Source organism: Hoplias malabaricus, chromosome 9, assembly GCF_029633855.1.
Source record: "Hoplias malabaricus isolate fHopMal1 chromosome 9, fHopMal1.hap1, whole genome shotgun sequence".
Classification (NCBI taxonomy): Eukaryota; Metazoa; Chordata; class Actinopteri; order Characiformes; family Erythrinidae; genus Hoplias; species Hoplias malabaricus.
Window position 1 is genome coordinate 35,091,014 of NC_089808.1, and position 25,528 is coordinate 35,116,541.

Consider the following 25,528-nt stretch of genomic DNA (forward strand, 5'->3'; position numbering starts at 1 on the left):
CTCCTCACAGACAGTCACCCGGAGGAAACCCACGCAGACACAGGGAGAACACACCAAACTCCTCACAGAGAGTCACCCGGAGGAAACCCACGAAGACACAGAGAGAACACACCACACTTCTCACAGACAGTCACCTGGAGGAAATCCAAGCAGACACAGGGAGAACACACCACACTCCTGACAGACAGTCACCCGGAGGAAACCCACACAGACACAGGGAGAACACACCACACTCCTCATAGACAGGCCCCTGGAGCTGTGTGACTGCGACACTACCTGCTGTACCACCATGCCTCCCCAGCTAAAAAAGAAGCTATAGACAGAAGCTGGTGGTTTTTTTAGCCAATTTCAATGCACTGATTTTGAAACATACAATTGGCCAAACATTTTATTTGGATGAAACAGAGCTGATTAATAGCACAAAAATTTGCTATATTTCACTCTGTGCTGAAAGGTAACAAAAGGCCATTAATAGTGTTAATTCCAATGTCCAACGTAAGCAATGTCCAAGAACAGCAACCGCAGAGTGCATATAGACTGTATTTATTCACCAATACCCCTTTCACTACTCCATAAATGTTTCATAGTTTACCCAGAGGAGCTGTATGTGTGAACACAGCCCCACACAGCGATTGTCCCGGACATTACCTGGACTTTATCCTAGTAGCGCCCTAGTAAAGACTCCAGGTGGGTGTGGCTCTGTGTGGGTTTCCTCCGAATGCTCCGGTTTCCTCCCATGGTCCAAAAACACATGTTGGTAGGTGGATTGGCGACTCAAAAGTGTCCGTAGGTGTGACTAAATGTGTGTGTGGCGCCCCCTCCAGGGTGTGTTCTCTCCTTGCGCCCAATGATTCCAGGTAGGCTCTGGACCTACCGCGACCTTGAACTGGATAAACACTTACAGACAATGAATGAATGAAAATCAGACAATTCCGATCTCTCACTATCCTGATTGGCTGGAATTCTGCACATTCAGCATTGTCTGAGAATCTGCCTGAACTAGAGACTTTCCCTATCTGTGTCTAAAACTGTGTCAATTCCAATCTGAACACAGCCCTTTCAATGTTTATTTTTTTATTTTTTTCCTTCATTGAAGATATCAACACTGTAACGGAAAAATACACTGAAATGTAAGGTTCCATGCTGCTTAATCCAATTCATGGTCACGGTGGCTGAATTAATGCAGTGACAGAATTAGTTTACAATATATCACTATATAAGTAATAAAACAAAAAAAAAAAAACAATTGAATGAGCACATGCTCAAACGTTTGACTGGCACTGTAGTTGGTGGTACCATGGTTGAACATCATTCATTTCAGACCTGAAGCTATTGTGGTGTAAATGAGCTGAAAACAGCCTAAATATATTTGGGATTTTGTGGACTGTTTAAATTTGTAATATTTTTGATTAAATATTGTATTAATGCTTCCAATGTGACTTTGTAGCCTACCCCTTCTCAGCTCTAAGCTCTAATTTAAAACCCCAGTCTTTCTGTGCTCCAGTCCTCAGAGACCTCTGTGATGGTCCCCATATGTGGTCTGGGCCAGCTCTGACACCTCTGAACTCACCACTGAAAAACACTCAGTTCTGTAGAGGGAACTCATTTATTTCTCTCTCTCTCTCTCTCTCTCTCTCTCTCTCTTCCTCCCTTTCTCTCTGCCTCTCTCTCTCTCTCTCTCTCTCTCTCTCTCTCTCTCTGTCTCTTCCTCCCTTTCTCTCTGCCTCTCTCTCTCTCTCTCTCTCTCTCTCTCTCTTCCTCCCTTCCTCTCTGCCTCTCTCTCTCTCTCTCCCTTCCTCTCTCTCTCTCTTCCTCCCTTTCTCTCTTCCTCCCTTTCTCTCTGCCTCTCTCTCTCTCTCTCTCTCTCTCTCTCTCTCTCTCTCTCTTCCTCCCTTCCTCTCTGCCTCTCTCTCTCTCTCTCTCTCTCTCTCTCCCTTTCTCTCTCTCTCTCTTCCTCCCTTTCTCTCTTCCTCCCTTTCTCTCTGCCTCTCTCTCTCTCTCTCTCTCTCCCTCTCTTCCTCCCTTCCTCTCTGCCTCTCTCTCTGCAGGAGGACACAGACCACAATTACTACACGTCCAAAACCTATGGCCCCTCTGACCCCATGAGCAAGGAATTATGGGTAAACATTGACCAGATGGACAAGGAGAAGGTGAAGATCCACGGAATTCTGTCCAACACACACAGACAAGCAGCGGTAAGGAGAGTGAGACATACACACACGCTCCTATACGGACACACACTCACCCACACATGCCACTGCACACACACACACACACACCTATAAACAAATGGATTATACAGGCACAAAGACAACACATCTATATACAACCACATAAGTGTAGATGGATGAATGAATGAAGGAATAATTCAGTCACCTGTGGTGTAGCCTGGGCAGATGTAAGTGTATGAAGTGTATAGCACACTGTGAAAGAGTCTTGGTTTATTTTAATTATTTGGGAATGTAGTGGATTAACTACATTAGAGTGACATTAAAGCAGCGTACAACAATATCCACTGAGCACACTAAGCACATTATCCTCAGTAAACAAGACAAACCTCCGCAGACAGACTCACCTCAGCCACAAAGTCACATCTGCTCATTAACTCAGAATCAGCTGACCACTGCATTGCTTCACGGAGTGGGTATGTGGGCTTCCCCTCTGTTAGTCCCTCGCTCTCTGTTTGTTTTGTGTCCCTCTAACACTTGCTCACTAATCTATGTCTCAGCGTCTCATTTGTAATCCTTACGCAGTGCTGTTTTTCATTTCTCTGTATTTTTGCCCCCACAGCGGGTCAACCTTTCCTTTGACTTCCCCTTTTATGGGCATTCTCTGAGGGAGATCACTGTGGCAACAGGAGGTAAGTGCAGCAGAGCTGTTCTTCTGTGTTTCTGCAGACATCAGTGCGTACAAACTCCCTTTAATGGTCTTAAAAACAAATCAGTCATCTGTAAATGATCAGGGATTAAAACAAATACACTGCCTTGAGCTTTTGTGCTTTAGTTCCTGTTATTTTCTGCAGTTTGAAATGTTTGGAATAAACCCAGCATCAGGGAATTTGATTGCGGTAAAATATGATTTTATTTTATTATTATTTTGTTTTTCTAGTGACTAGCATTAAAGTCATTTACACATTAACACATTTAAGGTGGAATTTAATGTTATCACTGGTAGCAGAATGCGCTGTTTGAGGTACAAAGAGGCTCAGAACTTTTAAGCACTCGTCTAACACCAGTTAAGGTGGAAATGTGTTTACACAAATGTGTTTACAAGACTACGACCCTCACTTAGCTCATTAGCTCAGTTCACAGTCTTCAGGAGCTCCGGTGTATTGCCCTGTTTCACCACCCCATCCTGATTTCGCCTCCCCGGGTTTGGAGGGTGATCAGGACAGGGAGGTGAGATTGGGCACTACACCGTGACTCCGTCTCTGTGCCATATTTCCCCTGACACAAACCCATGTTACTTGTGATGGGCTGTGTCTGGGAGACTGTTCCTACATTGACCATTGACCAATAACCATTGGGAATTTTACTGGGGTGTACCATTAATTACCAATGGTAGCCATTTCCTGTCTACTTTGGTGTACAGGAGATTACCTCTTTCTGTTTGTGTTGTTTGTGAGAGTATGTGGAGGTTTGGTATGTGCTCTAAATGTGGGCTTAGGGTTCTGTGTGGTGATGTAGGGTTTTTGGTGCTACAACAGAGTTGGCCTGTTTCTATGTGTCATGACTTAATAGACTGTTTGTGTGCGTGTGTGTGTGTGCCTTTGTCTTTTCTGGAGCAGCATTTATCCCACTTCTTTCTGTATTCTGTGTGAGCGGGAGAGAAATGAATTATTGATTAGTTATCTGTTTGACTGCGTATAAGCAGATGGGCATGAATAGGTGATGTTCTGTCATATTGGCTTCTGTAATCAATGACAGTGTAGACACACAGTCAGGTGTGTTTGTCTGTTCTTCTCATTTGTTTACTTCTATTTTGTTTGTGCTGAATGAAATGGAAACGTGTGTTGTTTGTGTTTGTCGACTGACTCTTTGTGTATAGAGTAGTACAGTATAAACATGGTGGTGGCACAGTGGTGCAGCATGTAGTGTCGCAGTCACACAGCTCCAGGGGCCTGGAGGTTGTGGGTTCGAGTCCTGCTCTGGGTGACTGTCTGTGAGGAGTGTGGTGTGTTCTCCCTGTGTCTGCGTGGGTTTCCTCCGGGTGACTGTCTGTGAGGAGTGTGGTGTGTTCTCCCTGTATCTGCGTGGGTTTCCTCCGGGTGACTGTCTGTGAGGAGTGTGGTGTGTTCTCCCCGTGTCTGTGTGGGTTTCCTCCGGGTGACTGTCTGTGAGGAGTGTGGCATGTTCTCCCTGTGTCTGCGTGGGTTTCCTCCGGGTGACTGTCTGTGAGGAGTGTGGTGTGTTCTCCCTGTGTCTGTGTGGGTTTCCTCCGGGTGACTGTCTGTGAGGAGTGTGGTGTGTTCTCCCTGTGTCTGCGTGGGTTTCCTCCGGGTGACTGTCTGTGAGGAGTGTGGCATGTTCTCCCTGTGTCTGCGTGGGTTTCCTCCGGGTGACTGTCTGTGAGGAGTGTGGTGTGTTCTCCCTGTGTCTGTGTGGGTTTCCTCCGGGTGACTGTCTGTGAGGAGTGTGGTGTGTTCTCCCCGTGTCTGTGTGGGTTTCCTCCGGGTGACTGTCTGTGAGGAGTGTGGCATGTTCTCCCTGTGTCTGCGTGGGTTTCCTCCGGGTGACTGTCTGTGAGGAGTGTGGTGTGTTCTCCCTGTGTCTGCGTGGGTTTCCTCCGGGTGACTGTCTGTGAGGAGTGTGGTGTGTTCTCCCCGTGTCTGTGTGGGTTTCCTCCGGGTGACTGTCTGTGAGGAGTGTGGTGTGTTCTCCCCGTGTCTGTGTGGGTTTCCTCCGGGTGACTGTCTGTGAGGAGTGTGGTGTGTTCTCCCTGTGTCTGCGTGGGTTTCCTCCGGGTGACTGTCTGTGAGGAGTGTGGTGTGTTCTCCCTGTGTCTGTGTGGGTTTCCTTCGGGTGACTGTCTGTGAGGAGTGTGGTGTGTTCTCCCTGTGTCTAAGTGGGTTTCCTCCGGGTGCTCCAGTTTCCTCCCACAGTCTAAAAACACACGTTGGTAGGTGGATTGGTGACTCAAATGTGTCCTTAGGTGTGACTGTGTGAGTGCTGTGTGAGAGGTGTGACAAACGCCCCCACCAGGTTGTATTCCTGTCTTACGCCCAATGATTCCAGATAATGAATCATCATAATGAATCCATTATCTTGCAGATGAAGATGAATGAATTAAAGAATGAGTATATATGTCCAGACACCCTTTGTAATTAGTGGATTTAGAATGTTAAAGGGCACACATTGAGGACACAGATGTTTAAATACACATGCACCACTTGTATAATCTGCACAGAAACGCAGGCATTGAAATGGGACCTTCTGGGACAGCCATGCATCAGGTCTCTATGCTCAATGTTTGGCTACAGACACTGGCCACAGGGTTTCTCTGACTGAGTGATTGAGTCATGTTCCAATGCCTTTAAAATAAGCTGAAGTTCTAAATCTAATAATCAACCACTGATACCCTTCATTCAGAAGAAATGTTGGAAGAGCTTGTGTCTCCTTCCACAGATCTTTGGCGGTATAATGTGTTCCTCTGAGGTTCTGGAGAGTTAAGTGGCTCCACACTGAAGAGCCACTGACTTAAATCCAGGCTGGAATGTGGAGGTTTATGGAGCAAGAGCTGATAGCATCATTTCTCTTTTTTTTTTTTTTTTTTTTACTTGGTAGGAGGCAGACACTTCACTAGCAACTGCTCCAGGCCTGTTCTAACACTGTTTACCAGCTGCCAGTGGAGTTCAAACAGCCCTTATTCTGCACTTTTCTCTTACTTCATTATAATTTAATACTTGTCTCTGAAGTCCACTTGTGTTTGTATGGGTTTATGGAAGAATTTCTAATGCATGAACCTAGTTTTATGCCTTAAACGGGTTCCCACCAAGTTGGGACAGGAGGATGTTTACCACTGATCCATTACCTTTCATCTGACCAACTTTTAATAACCGTATGGACACTGACATGGCCAGTTTTCCACTTCTTCTATATATCCCAGCCAAACATCTTCACCTGTGCAATACCAGACCTTCGGTAGAGGGGGAAACCACCTATTATACCAAAAGTCCTCTGCTGGTCATTGATTAACCCTTTAAAAATTAAAGCAACACTGGGTACGATTTGGTATTTTTGCACCTGGGCTCCCCCTAGAGTTGTAGTGTGTAATTCACTTTTACAGCACTGATGGGAGAGGAGGAGGGGGAGGGAGAGAGGGGCAGGGATGGTTTCCGACCACTCATTGTGTAGTTTCTGTAGTACAGTGTTAATTTTGGTCTCCAATCTTGATTTAGTTTTTAGGTCTTATGTATTTTAGTTAAAAAAAATCATAAACCTAATTTTAGTCATGAATGTTTAAATGTTTTACTATTTTAGGGGTATTATATTATTTTTTACTAAGCTTAAATTTATGTTGCCTTTAAAAGCACCCAAAATTATTAAAAGAATTTGGCCACTTTTTTGTTGAATCATTGGCCAACCATTGACACAAGGGACTCCCAGACGATTCTGGGAGAAACGATTCTTTAGGATATGATTCCTTGTCACTGTTCTGTCCGGCTGCTCTCATTGCCCTGACAACCACAAACGTTAGGAGCATTTTTCTGTTTATATTTCCCTGCAATTTTCTGTTTTAGGTCATTTATCTTACTGTGGCATTATTGTTTATTTTTTATTACTGAAAAGTGAAAAGTACAAAACATTTGGTCATAGTTCTCATCCTCAAATGAATATTTGTATTCATTTATTTTCTACATTTCATTGTGAAAATAGGTCATCAATGAATAGTGAATAGCCCAGAGTAACAATAACAGAGACTCTTATTACAGGTCAATGCATCACAATGGTTATAAAGTTGTAAATTTAAGGTAAATTTTCTCCTAATTTTGCTATGTATGACATATTATTTCAAAGAGAAAAGTCCCCTAACGCCTTTAAAGTGGCTTTTTCCGCTTACCCCAACACCAATTGCCTGCAAACCCCACACCACAAGTGGATAGGATTGGTTGCTTAGGCTTATTACATCAAAAACCCTGGCTGTCTGCATCTGCCTGTTTGAGACTTCTTTTGGAACACTGCATTTTCACAGCAGAAAAGCTCAGCCATGGTTTCGACTGCTTATTCCACTCATGAAACGTCTTCTAGGATATAAACACAGCCACCCAGACATGCTAACAAGGTTAAACATTTGATTTTCACAGGAGAGGGTCTATATATTTTGGCTTTCAGAAGAAATGCTGGATGAGCAGGTCTCCAAAATTGTGGATGTAATCCATATATGCTTTAAATCAAAAGATTTAAGGTGCCTTTTCACCAAACCCTTTAGCTCACATTCCCAGCCAGCCCCCTTTACATCACTCCCATTCACAGCGTCTCTGACAGTAGCTGTCAGCTTCTCCTCTCTGTCGGCCAGCCTCTGGCAGGCTCAGGCTCAGGGTTATTGGACAGCAGCAACCTGCCACCTCTCTAGCTCCTTGGTTCCTCTCTTTCTTCCTGTGCCAACACCTTCCATGACAGATGTCAATACAATGCCTTTGTTTTCATTGATCCACCTTAAGTATTTGATACAGCTGATTCCTGTATTCCTGTACCCCATCATTCTAATCATGGTGAATTTGATTTGCTGATTAAAAGACATCTACAGACTTCAGTGTTGACATTTGGACAGCTACTACATGCCCAGAGGTTTGTAGACAGCGTAGCTACACTTATCTGCACCCATTCCTGACACTATTTGTGTAATCTCAGTAAAAGCACTGCCAGTTGAATGGGATGCTGTAGAGCAGCTGTACATGAGCCTAAAATTACCATGTCCAGGGTCAGTGTTAAGAATCAACCCCCTCAGCACTGGCCTGCAGATCCCTATAGTGTTCTCCAGAGCTCCTTGTGAAGGAACTAACACCAGTACCTGATTTCACTAATGTTCGATGTCTGAATGCCATCATATTCTCACTGATATGTTCTAGCAATGGAGGGAAAACTCCCTGAACAAGCAGGTGGCTACAAACCTGTGGACATGTAGTGTAGTTAATGGGGTTCTACAAGGACACGTACTTGGGCCTGACATGTTTCAGATCCAATAAGTGTAGCTGTAACAGTAGATTACATCTGTCCAGCAACATAATGATTATTTCCATTATTGTGTACTTTAGAACATTCATATTCCTTACATACACACATACATTTACAACTGACAGTGTTGCAGCAGCTATAAATGCCAGCCAAACTGAATTTAGAAATGTAGGTATACCTTGTATGAATTGTGATTACAAATGTATTTATCAAAAACTGAATATAATGCTGCAGTGTGCATCAAAAGCTGAAATCACAGTTGAGCTGGCAGCAGGCCACCAAACCTGAGACTCCAATCTATTGATCTTACTGAGGAAATCTAGACTGTAATGTGGTTCACCTGAATTGTTTTGGGGGTTTTGTTTTGCTTCTAAAATTGGTTTTATATCAGCCATATAATGTTGATATCAGTTGGCCCTTAGCTAATTTGTGTGTTTATACAGTTAACTGTAAATGTGCTAGAGATGTAAATGACACATTATAACTATTTCTATGTAGGTTTTTTTTAAAGTAATCAATGGCAAAGTTATGATTTGTCCTGGCAGCAATCACTCCCCTTTGGTGACAAGGTCTTTGTCTCCTGGTGTTCCATTGCTCTGGTCTGTAGATTCTTCCACAGATTTTAAGTTGGATTAATGTCTGGATCCTGGCTGGGCCACTCAAAAATACAGATATTGTTTTTTGTTAACCATTTCCTGACCATGTTGGCTTCATATTTTGCATCACTGTCTTGTTGGGAGACTCAATCCTGCCCAAAGTTTTTTTTTTTTTTTTTCTGCAGGTTTTCTTCCAGAATCTTAATGTAATTCTCATTTCTGATCACAGTGTTTACTTTGACAAAGGTTGCCTGGTTTATCCACTAGATTACATAAAATACCCTCAACACATCACATGCCCACCAGCATGCTTGACTGCAGGGATTCTGTTCTTGAGGTTAATGCTTCAACTAGTCCAAACAACTCCATTTTGGATATGGCTTTAAAGGTTATATCCTTGTAACAAGAGGTCCTCTCTAGTCTCCTTGGTTTTATCCATGATTTGCAATTGTCTAGTGACTGACTAGAGAAGTACTGCATCAGCTGGTTTCAATTTATAGTTGATCAGAATGCTGTAAAATAAGGTATAAATTACCAGCAGCTTTAGGAATATTATGCATTTCCTCAAAAATCTGCAGAAAACGTACTGGTCAAATAAAAAAAAATCACTTTAATACAAACCTTGGCATGGATATGAATAATTTTGGGTTTAACTGTCATGGGCAGTGTCTGATGGCAGGAGCCTTCTTTACTGAGCTCCACTGAAGTGACAGATCGTGATAAAATGCTCTCTGTGGATGTTGATAAACTCGGATGGCAGTTTCTGAGGACTGTGCAGAAAGCAGACTTCTGAAATAGCTGTGGAGAAGCCTGAACGTGACTTTAAAATCAAGCCTGCGTTAAAGAAATCGCTTAGCTGGAGCCTTTCAGCTTTGTGTGTGGGCAGTGCTCATACTGAGGACAGTTAATGTGGTGGCATCAGAGTCTGAGAGGAAATACGTTTCAAAATAAACACAGGAAGAGGAGGATTATGGATTGATTTATAAATAGCCAAAGAATCATTACTTTACACTTTTGTCGCTAAAGGTACAATACAGTGTGAATGTACCTTTAAACGTGCAGCAGTGGTGTTAAAGTCCATAGCTAAAGGTGCATTACATTCTCTTCTCCAGAAGGAGAGGGGAAGTCCTGCAGATGAAATGGGGCGTATGAAATCAACACAACCTAAATATCCACAGTTACTAAAGAGTATGGTACAATTATGTTCCCTAACTAATGGTAGTTTTCCAGTGCATGGTACCGTACTCTACACAGCTCTACTCGCTTTTTGGTCCCTGGTCCCTAGTGGTTTTTCCAATACTACAGTTAAATAAATGTTTGATTCTGAACACAGCTTCACGTACCAGTTCAGACAGGACAGTAGATCTACAGTAGCAATCGCATTTGTTTTTAATCCAACTCAAAATGGCCGCTCATGAAAATCATACTATGGTGTTTTGAAGAGACACAAATGTTCCTTGGAACTGTGGCCGTTTAAAGAATCCATTAAGAGATATATATATAGTACCATACTGGCAGTGCAGGGAACTGGATATTGAGTAGCTGTTCTTCAGTAAATTACATTTCTCTTCTTTCTCTCTTATCATTCTCTCCTGTGTTTTCAGACTCTCCAGTGTTCTCCAGTGCATGAGAAATTTAATCACACCCACACACACACACACATCCTCCCAGTGGGCGAAGATATAACCCATAGTGATGAAGCAAGAGCTGTGTGTTTGAGTTTCTCTTTTGTACGAGTATTGTATTCATTTAGTTATGACACACATATTTGAATATAATAACAATAATTGTAAAAGCCTTTGATAAACACTGATCATTGTTCAGTTATTGCTTGCAATTCATCATTCCCTTCCGTGTTAAATAATAAATGACTCATCTGAACCATGAATGATGAATGAACCCCGTCCTCAACCAATGCAAGTTGTTCAGAATCTGCCCCATTTTAATGAAATCATCTCAACGTCAATCAAATCCTTTGTCAGTCCCGTTTATCACTCCCTTTATCAAATCAGCGTTTCTCTGCCACACACGCTGCAAAAAAAGGTGTTTTATTCATGAGAATCGTTTAAAATCTAGTCAGTATTGGTCTTTTTTTTTTTTTTGAGTAAAACTAGGGGCAGCACAACGGTGCTTCAGGAATTGTCCAGGGTTCTGGACTTTATACCTGCCTCGGGTCACTGTGAGGAGTGTGGTGTGTTCTCCCTGTGTTTCCCAGTGCTCTGGTATTTGCCCACAGTCCGCAAACACATAGATGTGTGGTTGAATGTGAATGTTCATTATCGGCCAATGCAATAATTACTCAATCAAATAAAATGACTCAACACAATCAAAGAAATGTCTAGAAATGTATTGGATAATTTTATAGTATTCCTGCAACATGGAGAGATATTTAGGGTTGTTGACTAGATTTAAGACTCAAAAAAGACATTTTTGAGCACTTCTACTTCAGGAACTTTATTTTGTTACAAATGGCACTTTTACTGCAGATACTTTATCTCTTAATTATTAATTTTTCATTCATTCATTCATTGTCTGAAACCGCTTATCCAGTTCTGGGTCACGGTGGGGCCGGAGCGTACCCAGAATCACTGGGCGCAAGGCGGGAACACACTCTGGAGGGGGCGCCAGACCTTCACAGGGCAACACACACACACACACATTCACTCACACACCCACACCTACGGACACTTTTGAGTCTCCAATCCAATGTTTTTGGACCGTTGGAGGAAACAGGAGCACCCGGAGGAAACCCACGCAGACACAGGGAGAACACACCACACTCCTCACAGACAGTCACCCGGAGGAAACCCATGCAGACACAGGGAGAACACACCACACTCCTCACAGACAGTCACCCGGAGGAAACCCATGCAGACACAGGGAGAACACACCACACTCCTCACAGACAGTCACCCGGAGGAAACCCATGCAAACACAGGGGGAACACGCCACACTCCTCACAGACAGTCACCCGGAGGAAACCCACGCAGACACAGGGAGAACACACCACACTCCTCACAGACAGTCACCCGGAGGAAACCCACGCAGACACAGAGAGAACACACACACTCCTCACAGACAGTCACCCGGAGAAAACCCATGCAGACACAGGGAGAACACACCACACTCCTCACAGACAGTCACCCGGAGGAAACCCACGCAGACACAGAGAGAACACACACACTCCTCACAGACAGTCACCCGGAGAAAACCCATGCAGACACAGGGAGAACACACCACACTCCTCACAGACAGTCACCCGGAGGAAACCCACGCAGACACAGGGAGAACACACCACACTCCTCACAGGCAGTCACCCAGAGTGGGACTCGAACCCACAACCTCTAAGTCCCTGGAACAAGTGACTGCGACACTACCTGCTGCACCAACGTGCCGCCCCATCTCTTAATTATCTTTAAATACTTCAAATGTGTATTGTATTGATTTTAAAACAGGTGTATTATTAATTATTGTGTAAGCACAGAGAATGTCTCTGAAATGTGCAAGAAATATTGCTGTTTTCCTCATTGCTATGATTTTTCTTAGCCATAAATCAATGTTTCAGTGTTACACTTAACGTTCACTGTATACTCAAAAAATGAATGCACATCTACTGTCACCGCGACCGTGAAATGGATAAGCGGAAAAGATGATAATGATGATGATGACATCTACTGTCATCCAGCCTTTCATCTGAAATAAAGGGTATTCACTGGTAGGTGTTCCCCTTTCCCTACAGTGACAGCCTCTGTTCCTCTGGGAAGGCTTTAGACGAAGTGCTGGAACACTGCTGTGAGGACTTGATGGCATTCAGCCATGAAAGCATTAATGAGGTCGTGTACTGAAGTTGAATGATTAGTTCTTTTTTACAGACATTCAACAGAGGACAGTTTTGCTGCTGTACAGCCCAGTGCTGGTGGGCTTTATACCCTTCTAACTGACATTGGGCATTGGGCATATTGACCTCTGTTGGCTAAATATATGTGCTGAGGAACAGGGAAATCACGACTACAACCAGATATTAGCCTGGATCTAATGAGGCCAACCACCCTCACACACTTACTGTAATCTTCTGATGTGTGTGTGTTAGTGTGTGTTTCTCTGTTATGAAGATGTCTCTTTCTATTCCATTCTGCCTCTTTTCTGGGTTCTGTCTCCTTGTGTTTCCTCTAATCCCAGACCGCTCCCACTCACAGTGTTTCTGTGCGCTCGCTGTTGTCTGTGGATTTGCATGTTTCCTCATTCTGTGTGTGTGTGTGTGGATTGGAAAAGAAGGGGAATCGTGTGCAGAGAGAGAGAGATGAAACATGAGAACACAGGGAATAGTACAGAGGAAGAGTGAGTGGTGGAGGGAGCGCTGGGTAAATAAAGGCATGTGATGGGTGTTTTTGCAGAAGACAGCGCTGAGGCAAAAAAGAACAACGAAAAGGATGAAACAAACAATGTTCTTTCCTCCTCTGTTGCAATAGGAAGACAGATAAAAGTCTCTCTCTCTCTCTCTCTCTCTCTCTCTCTCTCTCTCTGGTCTAGTTTTGTACAGCTTATTTAACCTCTATAGACAAGACTGAGATGAAATAGGACACTGAAGCAGCTGCACACAAGCTTTGGGTCACTATGCTCAATGCCAAGTATCAACAGGAGAAGTGTAAAATCCCCCCTCTACCGAATGTACCACAAGGGGGATCTATTCTGTAGCTTTGGGAGGAGTTGGAGCAGTGTCTGTGATCCAGAACTAACCATCCATCATCAGAACCCGAGCTTATCTAATGCTCATGTGACTGGTTTCCATCAAATCCACACTGAAATGTTCCAGCATTCATAGAATTGTAGTAGCTGTTAGTGAAGCAAAGAAGGATAAACTACCTGTTAATATCTCTGAAGAAGCATTGGGTGAGCAGGTGTGTATGAACTTGGCAACCCATTGTAGCCCCAGTTCAGAAAGGAGAAGCTATTCTTATGATGGGAATTCAACAGTAAACTAGAAAAATCAAAAAGGCCCAATGCTGGTAACCAGACGTCTTGTGGACTGCAGTGAGGTCAGTGTTATCTTCCGCCCCTCCTCCCTCCACGATAAAGACAAATACCACAGGAGCACTTCAGGGTGAAGATGATTATCTCCTCACTTTATCTCTTCAGAAGGTTTTGGTGTCATGAGAGAAAGCAGGCTCAGAAATGTACAGGTACAGACAAAACACTCAAGCTGGAGTGAGTGTGTTTTATAGGTTGTTGGTTGTTGGTTGGTGTTGTGGAATAACTGAAGGTAGTGTCACAGTCACACAGCTCCAGGGACCTGGAGGTTGTGTGTTTGAGTCCCTCTCCGGGTGACTGTCCATGAGGAGTGTGGTGTGTTCTCTCTGTGTCTGCGTGGGTTTCCTCCGGGTGACTGTCCATGAGGAGTGTGGTGTGTTCTCTCTGTGTCTGCGTGGGTTTCCTCCGGGTGACTGTCTGTGAGGAGTGTTGTGTGTTCGCCCTGTGTCTGTGTGGGTTTCCTCCGGGTGACTGTCTGTGAGGAGTGTGGTGTGTTCTCTCTGTGTCTGCGTGGGTTTCCTCCGGGTGACTGTCTGTGAGGAGTGTGGTGTGTTCTCCCTGTGTCCACGTAGGTTTCTTCTGGGTGCTCCGGTTACCTCCCACAGTCCAAAAACACACATGTTAGGTGGATTGGCGACTCAAAAGTTTCTGTAGGTATGAGTGTATATCGCCCTGTGAGGGACTGGATAAAAATACATATATATATAAATCTTACTGTAGCCCTAAATAGCAATTTTTTTTTATGCATGGGCAACACTGCTGTGTGTTTTTACTGTAGGAATTTGGACTCTAGGAGTATGATATTTTGACTCATGAGTTTAATCTGTAGACATTTTGAATCTTATCTAAAAAGATAATAGGATTTAACCTAAAAATATTGCAACTTCACTCTCAAAACACAGTTTTAATCTCCCAGGTCTTTAACATGATACTTCCTCTGATTGGCTACTTATTTGTCAGTGGTTCCCTTGAATGACCGTTGTGTGCTGTTTTAGAGACAAACGTAAGCGAGATTTCACTCTTGCCATGTTGGGTTTAAATACCGCTGAACCCTGCTGTGTCTGCTGTGGCAGTGCGGTTGGTCAGAACAACAGTGAAGGCTGCCATTCGAAGCCCAGTCAAAATGAACAGGAGGTCAGTCTCAGGCCCCTGCTAAACAAGCTCTGGTGTGATTCAGTTAGAACATGAATGTAGTGACCAGTGTAGTGTACTGATGGATGTAGTGTAGTAGGTAGCACCACTGTCAGTCCATTCACTCCACTTAACATTGAGAGACAGCCAGAGGAACGTGTAGCATTTTGTGCTTATCACTTTCCAACATCAAAAACAAGACAGACGCCCTGAGAACTGTCAACAGTCAAGCCAGGCATAAACTGAGATATTCCTCACAGTGTTCACACTGATTGGTCTGATAGGTAGTGTGTTAGGGATAGGTAGTGTTACAGGGTGAATGCTAAGCATAGCAGATTTATATTCGCAGGTAGTGTCACAGTCACACAGCTCCAGGGGCCTGGAGGTTGTGGGTTCGATTCCCGCTCCGGGTGACTGTCTGTGAGGAGTGTGGTGTGTTCTCCCTGTGTCTGCGTGGGTTTCCTCCGGGTGACTGTCTGTGAGGAGTGTGGTGTGTTCTCCCTGTGTCTGCGTGGGTTTCCTCCGGGTGACTGTCTGTGAGGAGTGTGGTGTGTTCTCCGTGTCTGCATGGGTTTCCTCCGGGTGACTGTCTGTGAGGAGTGTGGTGTGTTCTCCCTGTGTCTGCGTGGGTTTCCTCCGGGTGACTGTCTGTAAGGAGTGTGGTGTGTTCTCCCTGTGTCTGTGTGGGTTTCCTCTGGGTGACTGTCTGTAAGGAGTGTGGTGTGTTCTCCCTGTGTCTGCGTGGGTTTCCTCCGGGTGACTGTCTGTAAGGAGTGTGGTGTGTTCTCCCTGTGTCTGTGTGGGTTTCCTCTGGGTGACTGTCTGTAAGGAGTGTGGTGTGTTCTCCCTGTGTCTGTGTGGGTTTCCTCTGGGTGACTGTCTGTGAGGAGTGTGGTGTGTTCTCCCTGTGTCTGTGTGGGTTTCCTCCAGGTGACTGTCTGTGAGGAGTGTGGTGTGTTCTCCCTGTGTCCGCGTGGGTTTCCTCCGGGTGACTGTCTGTGAGGAGTGTGGTGTGTTCTCCTTGTCTGCATGGGTTTCCTCCGGGTGACTGTCTGTGAGGAGTGTGGTGTGTTCTCCCTGTGTCTGTGTGGGTTTCCTCCGGTTGACTGTCTGTGAGGAGTGTGGTGTGTTCTCCGTGTCTGCATGGGTTTCCTCCGGGTGACTGTCTGTGAGGAGTGTGGTGTGTTCTCCCTGTGTCTGCGTGGGTTTCCTCCGGGTGACTGTCTGTAAGGAGTGTGGTGTGTTCTCCCTGTGTCTGCGTGGGTTTCCTCCGGGTGACTGTCTGTAAGGAGTGTGGTGTGTTCTCCCTGTGTCTGTGTGGGTTTCCTCTGGGTGACTGTCTGTAAGGAGTGTGGTGTGTTCTCCCTGTGTCTGCGTGGGTTTCCTCCGGGTGACTGTCTGTAAGGAGTGTGGTGTGTTCTCCCTGTGTCTGTGTGGGTTTCCTCTGGGTGACTGTCTGTAAGGAGTGTGGTGTGTTCTCCCTGTGTCTGTGTGGGTTTCCTCTGGGTGACTGTCTGTGAGGAGTGTGGTGTGTTCTCCCTGTGTCTGTGTGGGTTTCCTCCAGGTGACTGTCTGTGAGGAGTGTGGTGTGTTCTCCCTGTGTCCGCGTGGGTTTCCTCCGGGTGACTGTCTGTGAGGAGTGTGGTGTGTTCTCCGTGTCTGCATGGGTTTCCTCCGGGTGACTGTCTGTGAGGAGTGTGGTGTGTTCTCCCTGTGTCTGCGTGGGTTTCCTCCGGGTGACTGTCTGTGAGGAGTGTGGTGTGTTCCCCTGTGTCTGCGTGGGTTTCCTCCGGGTGACTGTCTGTAAGGAGTGTGGTGTGTTCTCCCTGTGTCCGCGTGGGTTTCCTCCGGGTGCTCCGGTTTCCTCCCACAGTCCAAAAACACACGTTGGTAGGTGGATTGGCGACTCCAAAGTGTCCGTAGGTGTGAGTGAATGTGTGTGTGTATGTTGCCCTGTGAAGGACTGGCGCCCCCTCCAGGGTGTATTCCTGCCTTGCGCCCAATGATTCCAGGTAGGCTCTGGACCCACCGCGACCCTGAACTGGATGAAGCAGTTACAGATAATGAATAAATGAATGGTTCATTTGGTGTGAATCCAGATCAAGGGAAACGAAGTGTAACTGTGAGTGGACTTGGAATAGTTCAGTCCTGATTAGGGTCAATTCCAGAAAACCACACTTAATTTATTCATCTCCCTCTGTCCACTCTCACCCATTCGATACTGGCTGGGTTCAGGTTTACGACCGTTAATAGGTTTTTGATTTTTCAAGACTGCATGATAAAAAAGAAATATAACATACTCATAATGGTCATTTATCGGTGGCCTCGTTTATGTGAGGGGGTACCACGTGAGGCTGGACAGAACACCTGAGTCAGCCATCTGAATGGATTTAAATACCTCTCAAAACTCTCTCTGTCTCACACACACACACACACACACACACTTATTCACCACAATTCCACTCTCATCTGATACATAATGTCCTTTTCATTGCTTGTTTATTTCCTGATGGGCCCTGAATTCAATTTCATTGAATGGTGTTTAGGAACAGCACAGCGTTTATGGGCGAGTAATAGGAATATATTTCTTCGTTGACTAAAGCACTAGATCAGCTTCACATAAAAACCTGCAGCGTGTTCAGTGCTCCTGTGTGTGTGTGTGTGTGTGTGTGTGAATTGTTTATATTAATGTATTAGCATGTGTAAATTGCTTGGCAGTGGATCAGGGTTTCTGCAGTTCTAAGTCTCTGCTCTGTCTGCGTGTATTCACTCATGCTCTTACTCTCCGATGGCATTTTCAAGACCCAGAACTTTCCACAAAACTTATTTCAGCATCTGTCTTTTTCACTCTGTTCCAGTGGAGTGCTGACATCACTGTATGGAGCATCCAGATCTGCAGGGTTTCAAAAAGTCCTCTCACTCATTCTTTCTCAGGTTTGCAGTTTGCTCCCGATTCCACTGAACTTTTTGGAATTGATGGAATCGGGGACACAGAACACAAGCCTTTAAACACTCAATGGATGTTTGGAAAGTTAAAGTAGTGAGTTTAGTCTGTGAGGAGCTTGTTGTGTTCTCTCTGTGTCTGCGTGGGTTTCTTCCGGACGCACAGGTATCCTCCCACAGCCCATAAATGGCATGTTGGTAGGTGGATTGGCTCTGTGGAATTGCCCACAGGTGTGTGTGTGTGATGTCCTGTGATGGCTTCCTGTCCAGGGTGAGTTACTGCCTCGTGTCTGGGGGCTGTGATCAGTGCCTCATTTTCAGGTGAAATAAATATTGTTTATTATTATTTTTGAATGCATTTCAAGTCATTTTAACAAATTTGACCATTATTTAATATTATTTATTTTGGTCGCTGATATCATATCCTGCATATACACACTCGTTCTTTACATATACACACTCGTCCTTTACATGTACACACTCGCTCTTTACATGTACCCACTCGTCCTTTACATGTACATGCTCGTCCTTTACATGTACACACTCGTCCTTTACATGTACCCACTCGTCCTTTACATATACACACTCATCTTTTACATGTACACACTCATCATTTACATATACACACTCGTCCTTTACATGTACACACTCATCATTTACATATATGCACTCGTCCTTTACATGTAAACACTCGTCTTTTACATGTACACACTCGTCATTTACATATACGCACTTGTTCTTTACATGTACACACTCGTCCTTTACATGTACCCACTCGTCCTTTACATGTACACACTCGTCCTTTACATGTACACACTCGTCCTTTACATGTACCCACTCGTCTTTACATGTACACGCTCGTCCTTTACATGTACCCGCTCGTCCTTTACATGTACACGCTCGTCCTTTACATGTACCCACTCGTCCTTTACATGTACACACTCGTCCTTTACATGTACACACTCGTCCTTTACATGTACCCACTCGTCTTTACATGTACACGCTCGTCCTTTACATGTACCCGCTCGTCCTTTACATGTACACGCTCGTCCTTTACATGTACCCACTCATCTTTTACATGTACACACTCGTCCTTTACATGTACACGCTCGTCCTTTACATGTACCCACTCGTCCTTTACATGTACACACTCGTCTTTACATGTACCCACTCGTCCTTTACATGTACACACTCGTCTTTACATGTACCCACTCGTCCTTTACATGTACACGCTCGTCCTTTACATGTACACACTCATCCTTTACATGTACCCACTCGTCCTTTACATATACACACTCATCTTTTACATGTACACACTCGTTCTTTACATATACACACTCGTCCTTTACATGTACACACTCATCATTTACATATACACACTCGTCCTTTACATGTACACACTCATCATTTACATATATGCACTTGTTCTTTACATGTACACACTCATCATTTACATATACACACTCGTCCTTTACATGTACACACTCATCATTTACATATATGCACTCGTCCTTTACATGTAAACACTCGTCTTTTACATGTACACACTCGTCATTTACATATACGCACTTGTTCTTTACATGTACACACTCGTCCTTTACATGTACACACCCGTCCTTTACATGTACCCACTCGTCCTTTACATGTACACACTCCTCCTTTACATGTACACACTCGTCTTTACATGTACACACTCGTCTTTTACATGTACACACTCGTCCTTTACATGTACACACCCGTCCTTTACATGTACACACCCGTCCTTTACATGTACACACTCGTCTTTACATGTACACACTCGTCCTTTACATGTACACACTCCTCCTTTACATGTACACACTCATCTTTTACATGTACACGCTCGTCCTTTACATGTACACACTCGTCTTTTACATGTACACACTCGTCCTTTACATGTACACACTCGTCTTTTACATGTACACACTCGTCTTTTACATGTACACACTCGTCCTTTACATGTACACACTCGTCCTTTACATGTACACACCCGTCCTTTACATGTACCCACTCGTCCTTTACATGTACACACTCGTCCTTTACATGTACACACTCGTCCTTTACATGTACACACTCCTCCTTTACATGTACACACTCGTCCTTTACATGTACACACTCGTCTTTACATGTACACACTCGTCTTTTACATGTACACACTCGTCCTTTACATGTACACACTCCTCCTTTACATGTACACACCCGTCCTTTACATGTACACACTCGTCATTTACATGTACACACTCGTCCTTTACATGTACCCACTCGTCCTTTACATGTACACACTCGTCCTTTACATGTACCCACTCGTCCTTTACATGTACACACTCGTCCTTTACATGTACACACTCGTCCTTTACATGTACCCACTCGTCTTTACATGTACACGCTCGTCCTTTACATGTACCCGCTCGTCCTTTACATGTACACGCTCGTCCTTTACATGTACCCACTCGTCCTTTACATGTACACACTCGTCCTTTACATGTACACACTCGTCCTTTACATGTACCCACTCGTCTTTACATGTACACGCTCGTCCTTTACATGTACCCGCTCGTCCTTTACATGTACACGCTCGTCCTTTACATGTACCCACTCATCTTTTACATGTACACACTCGTCCTTTACATGTACACGCTCGTCCTTTACATGTACCCACTCGTCCTTTACATGTACACACTCGTCTTTACATGTACCCACTCGTCCTTTACATGTACACGCTCGTCCTTTACATGTACACACTCATCCTTTACATGTACCCACTCGTCCTTTACATATACACACTCATCTTTTACATGTACACACTCGTTCTTTACATATACACACTCGTCCTTTACATGTACACACTCATCATTTACATATACACACTCGTCCTTTACATGTACACACTCATCATTTACATATATGCACTCGTCCTTTACATGTAAACACTCGTCTTTTACATGTACACACTCGTCATTTACATATACGCACTTGTTCTTTACATGTACACACTCGTCCTTTACATGTACACACCCGTCCTTTACATGTACCCACTCGTCCTTTACATGTACCCACTCGTCCTTTACATGTACACACCCGTCCTTTACATGTACCCACTCGTCCTTTACATGTACACACTCGTCCTTTACATGTACACACTCGTCCTTTACATGTACCCACTCGTCCTTTACATGTACACACCCGTCCTTTACATGTACCCACTCGTCCTTTACATGTACACACTCGTCCTTTACATGTACACACCCGTCCTTTACATGTACCCACTCGTCCTTTACATGTACACACTCGTCCTTTACATGTACACACTCGTCCTTTACATGTACACACTCGTCCTTTACATGTACACACTCGTCTTTACATGTACACACTCGTCTTTTACATGTACACACTCGTCCTTTACATGTACACACTCGTCCTTTACATGTACACACTCCTCCTTTACATGTACACACTCGTCTTTACATGTACACACTCGTCTTTTACATGTACACACTCGTCCTTTACATGTACACACCCGTCCTTTACATGTACACACTCGTCTTTACATGTACACACTCGTCCTTTACATGTACACACTCCTCCTTTACATGTACACACTCATCTTTTACATGTACACGCTCGTCCTTTACATGTACACACTCGTCTTTTACATGTACACACTCGTCCTTTACATGTACACACTCGTCTTTTACATGTACACACTCGTCTTTTACATGTACACACTCGTCCTTTACATGTACACACCCGTCCTTTACATGTACCCACTCGTCCTTTACATGTACACACTCGTCCTTTACATGTACACACCCGTCCTTTACATGTACCCACTCGTCCTTTACATGTACACACTCGTCCTTTACATGTACACACTTGTCCTTTACATGTACACACTCCTCCTTTACATGTACACACTCCTCCTTTACATGTACACACTCGTCTTTACATGTACACACTCGTCTTTTACATGTACACACTCGTCCTTTACATGTACACACTCCTCCTTTACATGTACACACTCGTCTTTACATGTACACACTCGTCTTTTACATGTACACACTCGTCCTTTACATGTACACACCCGTCCTTTACATGTACACACTCGTCTTTACATGTACACACTCGTCCTTTACATGTACACACTCCTCCTTTACATGTACACACTCATCTTTTACATGTACACGCTCGTCCTTTACATGTACACACTCGTCTTTTACATGTACACACTCGTCCTTTACATGTACACACTCGTCCTTTACATGTACACACCCGTCTTTTACATGTACACACTCGTCCTTTACATGTACACACTCGTCCTTTACATGTACCCACTCGTCCTTTACATGTACACACCCGTCCTTTACATGTACCCACTCGTCCTTTACATGTACACACTCGTCCTTTACATGTACACACCCGTCCTTTACATGTACCCACTCGTCCTTTACATGTACACACTCGTCCTTTACATGTACACACTCGTCCTTTACATGTACACACTCGTCCTTTACATGTACACACTCGTCTTTACATGTACACACTCGTCTTTTACATGTACACACTCGTCCTTTACATGTACACACTCGTCCTTTACATGTACACACTCCTCCTTTACATGTACACACTCGTCTTTACATGTACACACTCGTCTTTTACATGTACACACTCGTCCTTTACATGTACACACCCGTCCTTTACATGTACACACTCGTCTTTACATGTACACACTCGTCCTTTACATGTACACACTCCTCCTTTACATGTACACACTCATCTTTTACATGTACACGCTCGTCCTTTACATGTACACACTCGTCTTTTACATGTACACACTCGTCCTTTACATGTACACACTCGTCTTTTACATGTACACACTCGTCTTTTACATGTACACACTCGTCCTTTACATGTACACACCCGTCCTTTACATGTACCCACTCGTCCTTTACATGTACACACTCGTCCTTTACATGTACACACCCGTCCTTTACATGTACCCACTCGTCCTTTACATGTACACACTCGTCCTTTACATGTACACACTTGTCCTTTACATGTACACACTCCTCCTTTACATGTACACACTCCTCCTTTACATGTACACACTCGTCTTTACATGTACACACTCGTCTTTTACATGTACACACTCGTCCTTTACATGTACACACTCCTCCTTTACATGTACACACTCGTCTTTACATGTACACACTCGTCTTTTACATGTACACACTCGTCCTTTACATGTACACACCCGTCCTTTACATGTACACACCCGTCTTTTACATGTACACACTCGTCCTTTACATGTACCCACTCGTCCTTTACATGTACACACCCGTCTTTTACATGTACACACTCGTCCTTTACATGTACACACTCGTCCTTTACATGTACACACTCCTCCTTTACATGTACACACTCGTCTTTACATGTACACACTCGTCTTTTACATGTACACACTCGTCCTTTACATGTACACACCCGTCCTTTACATGTACACACCCGTCCTTTACATGTACACACTCGTCATTTACATGTACACACTCGTCCTTTACATGTACCCACTCGTCCTTTACATGTACACACTCGTCCTTTACATGTACCCACTCGTCCTTTACATGTACACACTCGTCCTTTACATGTACACACTCGTCCTTTACATGTACCCACTCGTCTTTACATGTACACGCTCGTCCTTTACATGTACCCGCTCGTCCTTTACATGTACACGCTCGTCCTTTACATGTACCCACTCATCTTTTACATGTACACACTCGTCCTTTACATGTACACGCTCGTCCTTTACATGTACCCACTCGTCCTTTACATGTACACACTCGTCTCTACATGTACCCACTCGTCCTTTACATGTACACGCTCGTCCTTTACATGTACACACTCATCCTTTACATGTACCCACTCGTCCTTTACATGTACCCACTCGTCCTTTACATGTACACACTCGTCCTTTACATGTACCCACTCGTCCTTTACATGTACACACTCGTCTTTACATGTACTCACTCGTCCTTTACATGTACACGCTCGTCCTTTACATGTACCCACTCGTCCTTTACATGTACACACTCGTCCTTTACATGTACACACTCCTCCTTTACATGTACACACTCGTCTTTACATGTACACACTCGTCTTTTACATGTACACACTCGTCCTTTACATGTACACACCCGTCCTTTACATGTACACACCCGTCCTTTACATGTACACACTCGTCATTTACATGTACACACTTGTCCTTTACATGTACCCACTCGTCCTTTACATGTACACACTCGTCCTTTACATGTACACACTCGTCCTTTACATGTACACACTCGTCCTTTACATGTACACACTCGTCCTTTACATGTACACACTCGTCCTTTACATGTACACGCTCGTCCTTTACATGTACCCGCTCGTCCTTTACATGTACACACTCGTCCTTTACATGTACCCACTCATCTTTTACATGTACACGCTCGTCCTTTACATGTACCCACTCGTCCTTTACATGTACACACTCGTCTTTACATGTACACGCTCGTCCTTTACATGTACCCACTCGTCCTTTACATGTACCCACTCGTCCTTTACATGTACCCACTCGTCCTTTACATGTACACACTCCTTTACTTTTATACATTTACATATACACACACATTTACATATACACACTCATCTTTTACATGTACACACTCCTTTACTTTTATACATTTACATATACACACTCATTTACATATACACACTCATCCTTCACATTTACACACTCAATATTAACTTAAACACACATAATTGAAATACAAACACTTATCCTTTGCAAATACTCACTCCTCATTTACATATGCACACTCAACATTTACATTTACACACTCAACGTTTATTTAAACACACATAATTGAAATACAAACACTCATCCTTATACGTATATACACACATATCCCTGTAGCAGTGTGTATAAAAGTGTGTGCGCTCATGCAGGCGGTGCTGAATGACTCAGCTGAATGCACTGAAGTGATGGGAGTTTATGTGCTTAATTAGTTAATTAATCACGGGCGGGCCGGCACTGGCTGGAGGCCAGGATAGAGAAATGAGTGAGGAGGAGCGGGCGGATGTTTTTGTTTTTTCACCGATCTGGTTTTTTTTTCTGGAGCTTTAACTGTTCACTCTAACAATGAATAAATGATGGCAGCATTATTAGAAGCGTTATTAGAAGCGTAGGCAGCGTTATTAGATTTATATCTGGCATTTACCAGATACAGAATAGAATGACTGGGCACATGTAGGTGGTCTGCACATTTTTTTAAGGTCCTTGGGGGTGACAAACACTTTGTTAAAGCTCTGGATTTCAGAGGAAACTCTGAACGTCCACACACTGGCCACACAGGGTAGATCTCAGCATTCAGTGCAGACACAGGGGACCATTGTTTGCGTGAACTTTTGACCCATGTGTTATATTTGCTGTTTTGCAGGCTTTATCTACACTGGAGACGTGGTCCACAGGATGCTGACCGCCACTCAGTACATCGCTCCTCTCATGGCCAACTTTGACCCCAGTCTGTCAAGAAATTCAACCGTCATTTACTTCGACAATGGTAAAGACTTATCCTGCTTATATCAGAAGAAACAGAGAGA

General features: G+C 44.1%; 1 protein-coding gene across 2 annotated transcripts in view; it reads left to right on the forward strand.

Moving 5' to 3' along the window:
• Nucleotides 1-25,528, forward strand: part of plxdc2b (plexin domain containing 2b) — a 182,407-nt gene that overhangs the window by 82,231 nt on the left and 74,648 nt on the right. For both annotated transcript variants that reach the window (XM_066680888.1, XM_066680889.1), the window contains exons 3-5: nt 2,049-2,195; nt 2,791-2,860; nt 25,366-25,488. In XM_066680888.1, the coding sequence (XP_066536985.1) occupies nt 2,049-2,195; nt 2,791-2,860; nt 25,366-25,488 (340 nt within the window). The remainder of the gene's footprint in view (nt 1-2,048; nt 2,196-2,790; nt 2,861-25,365; nt 25,489-25,528) is intronic.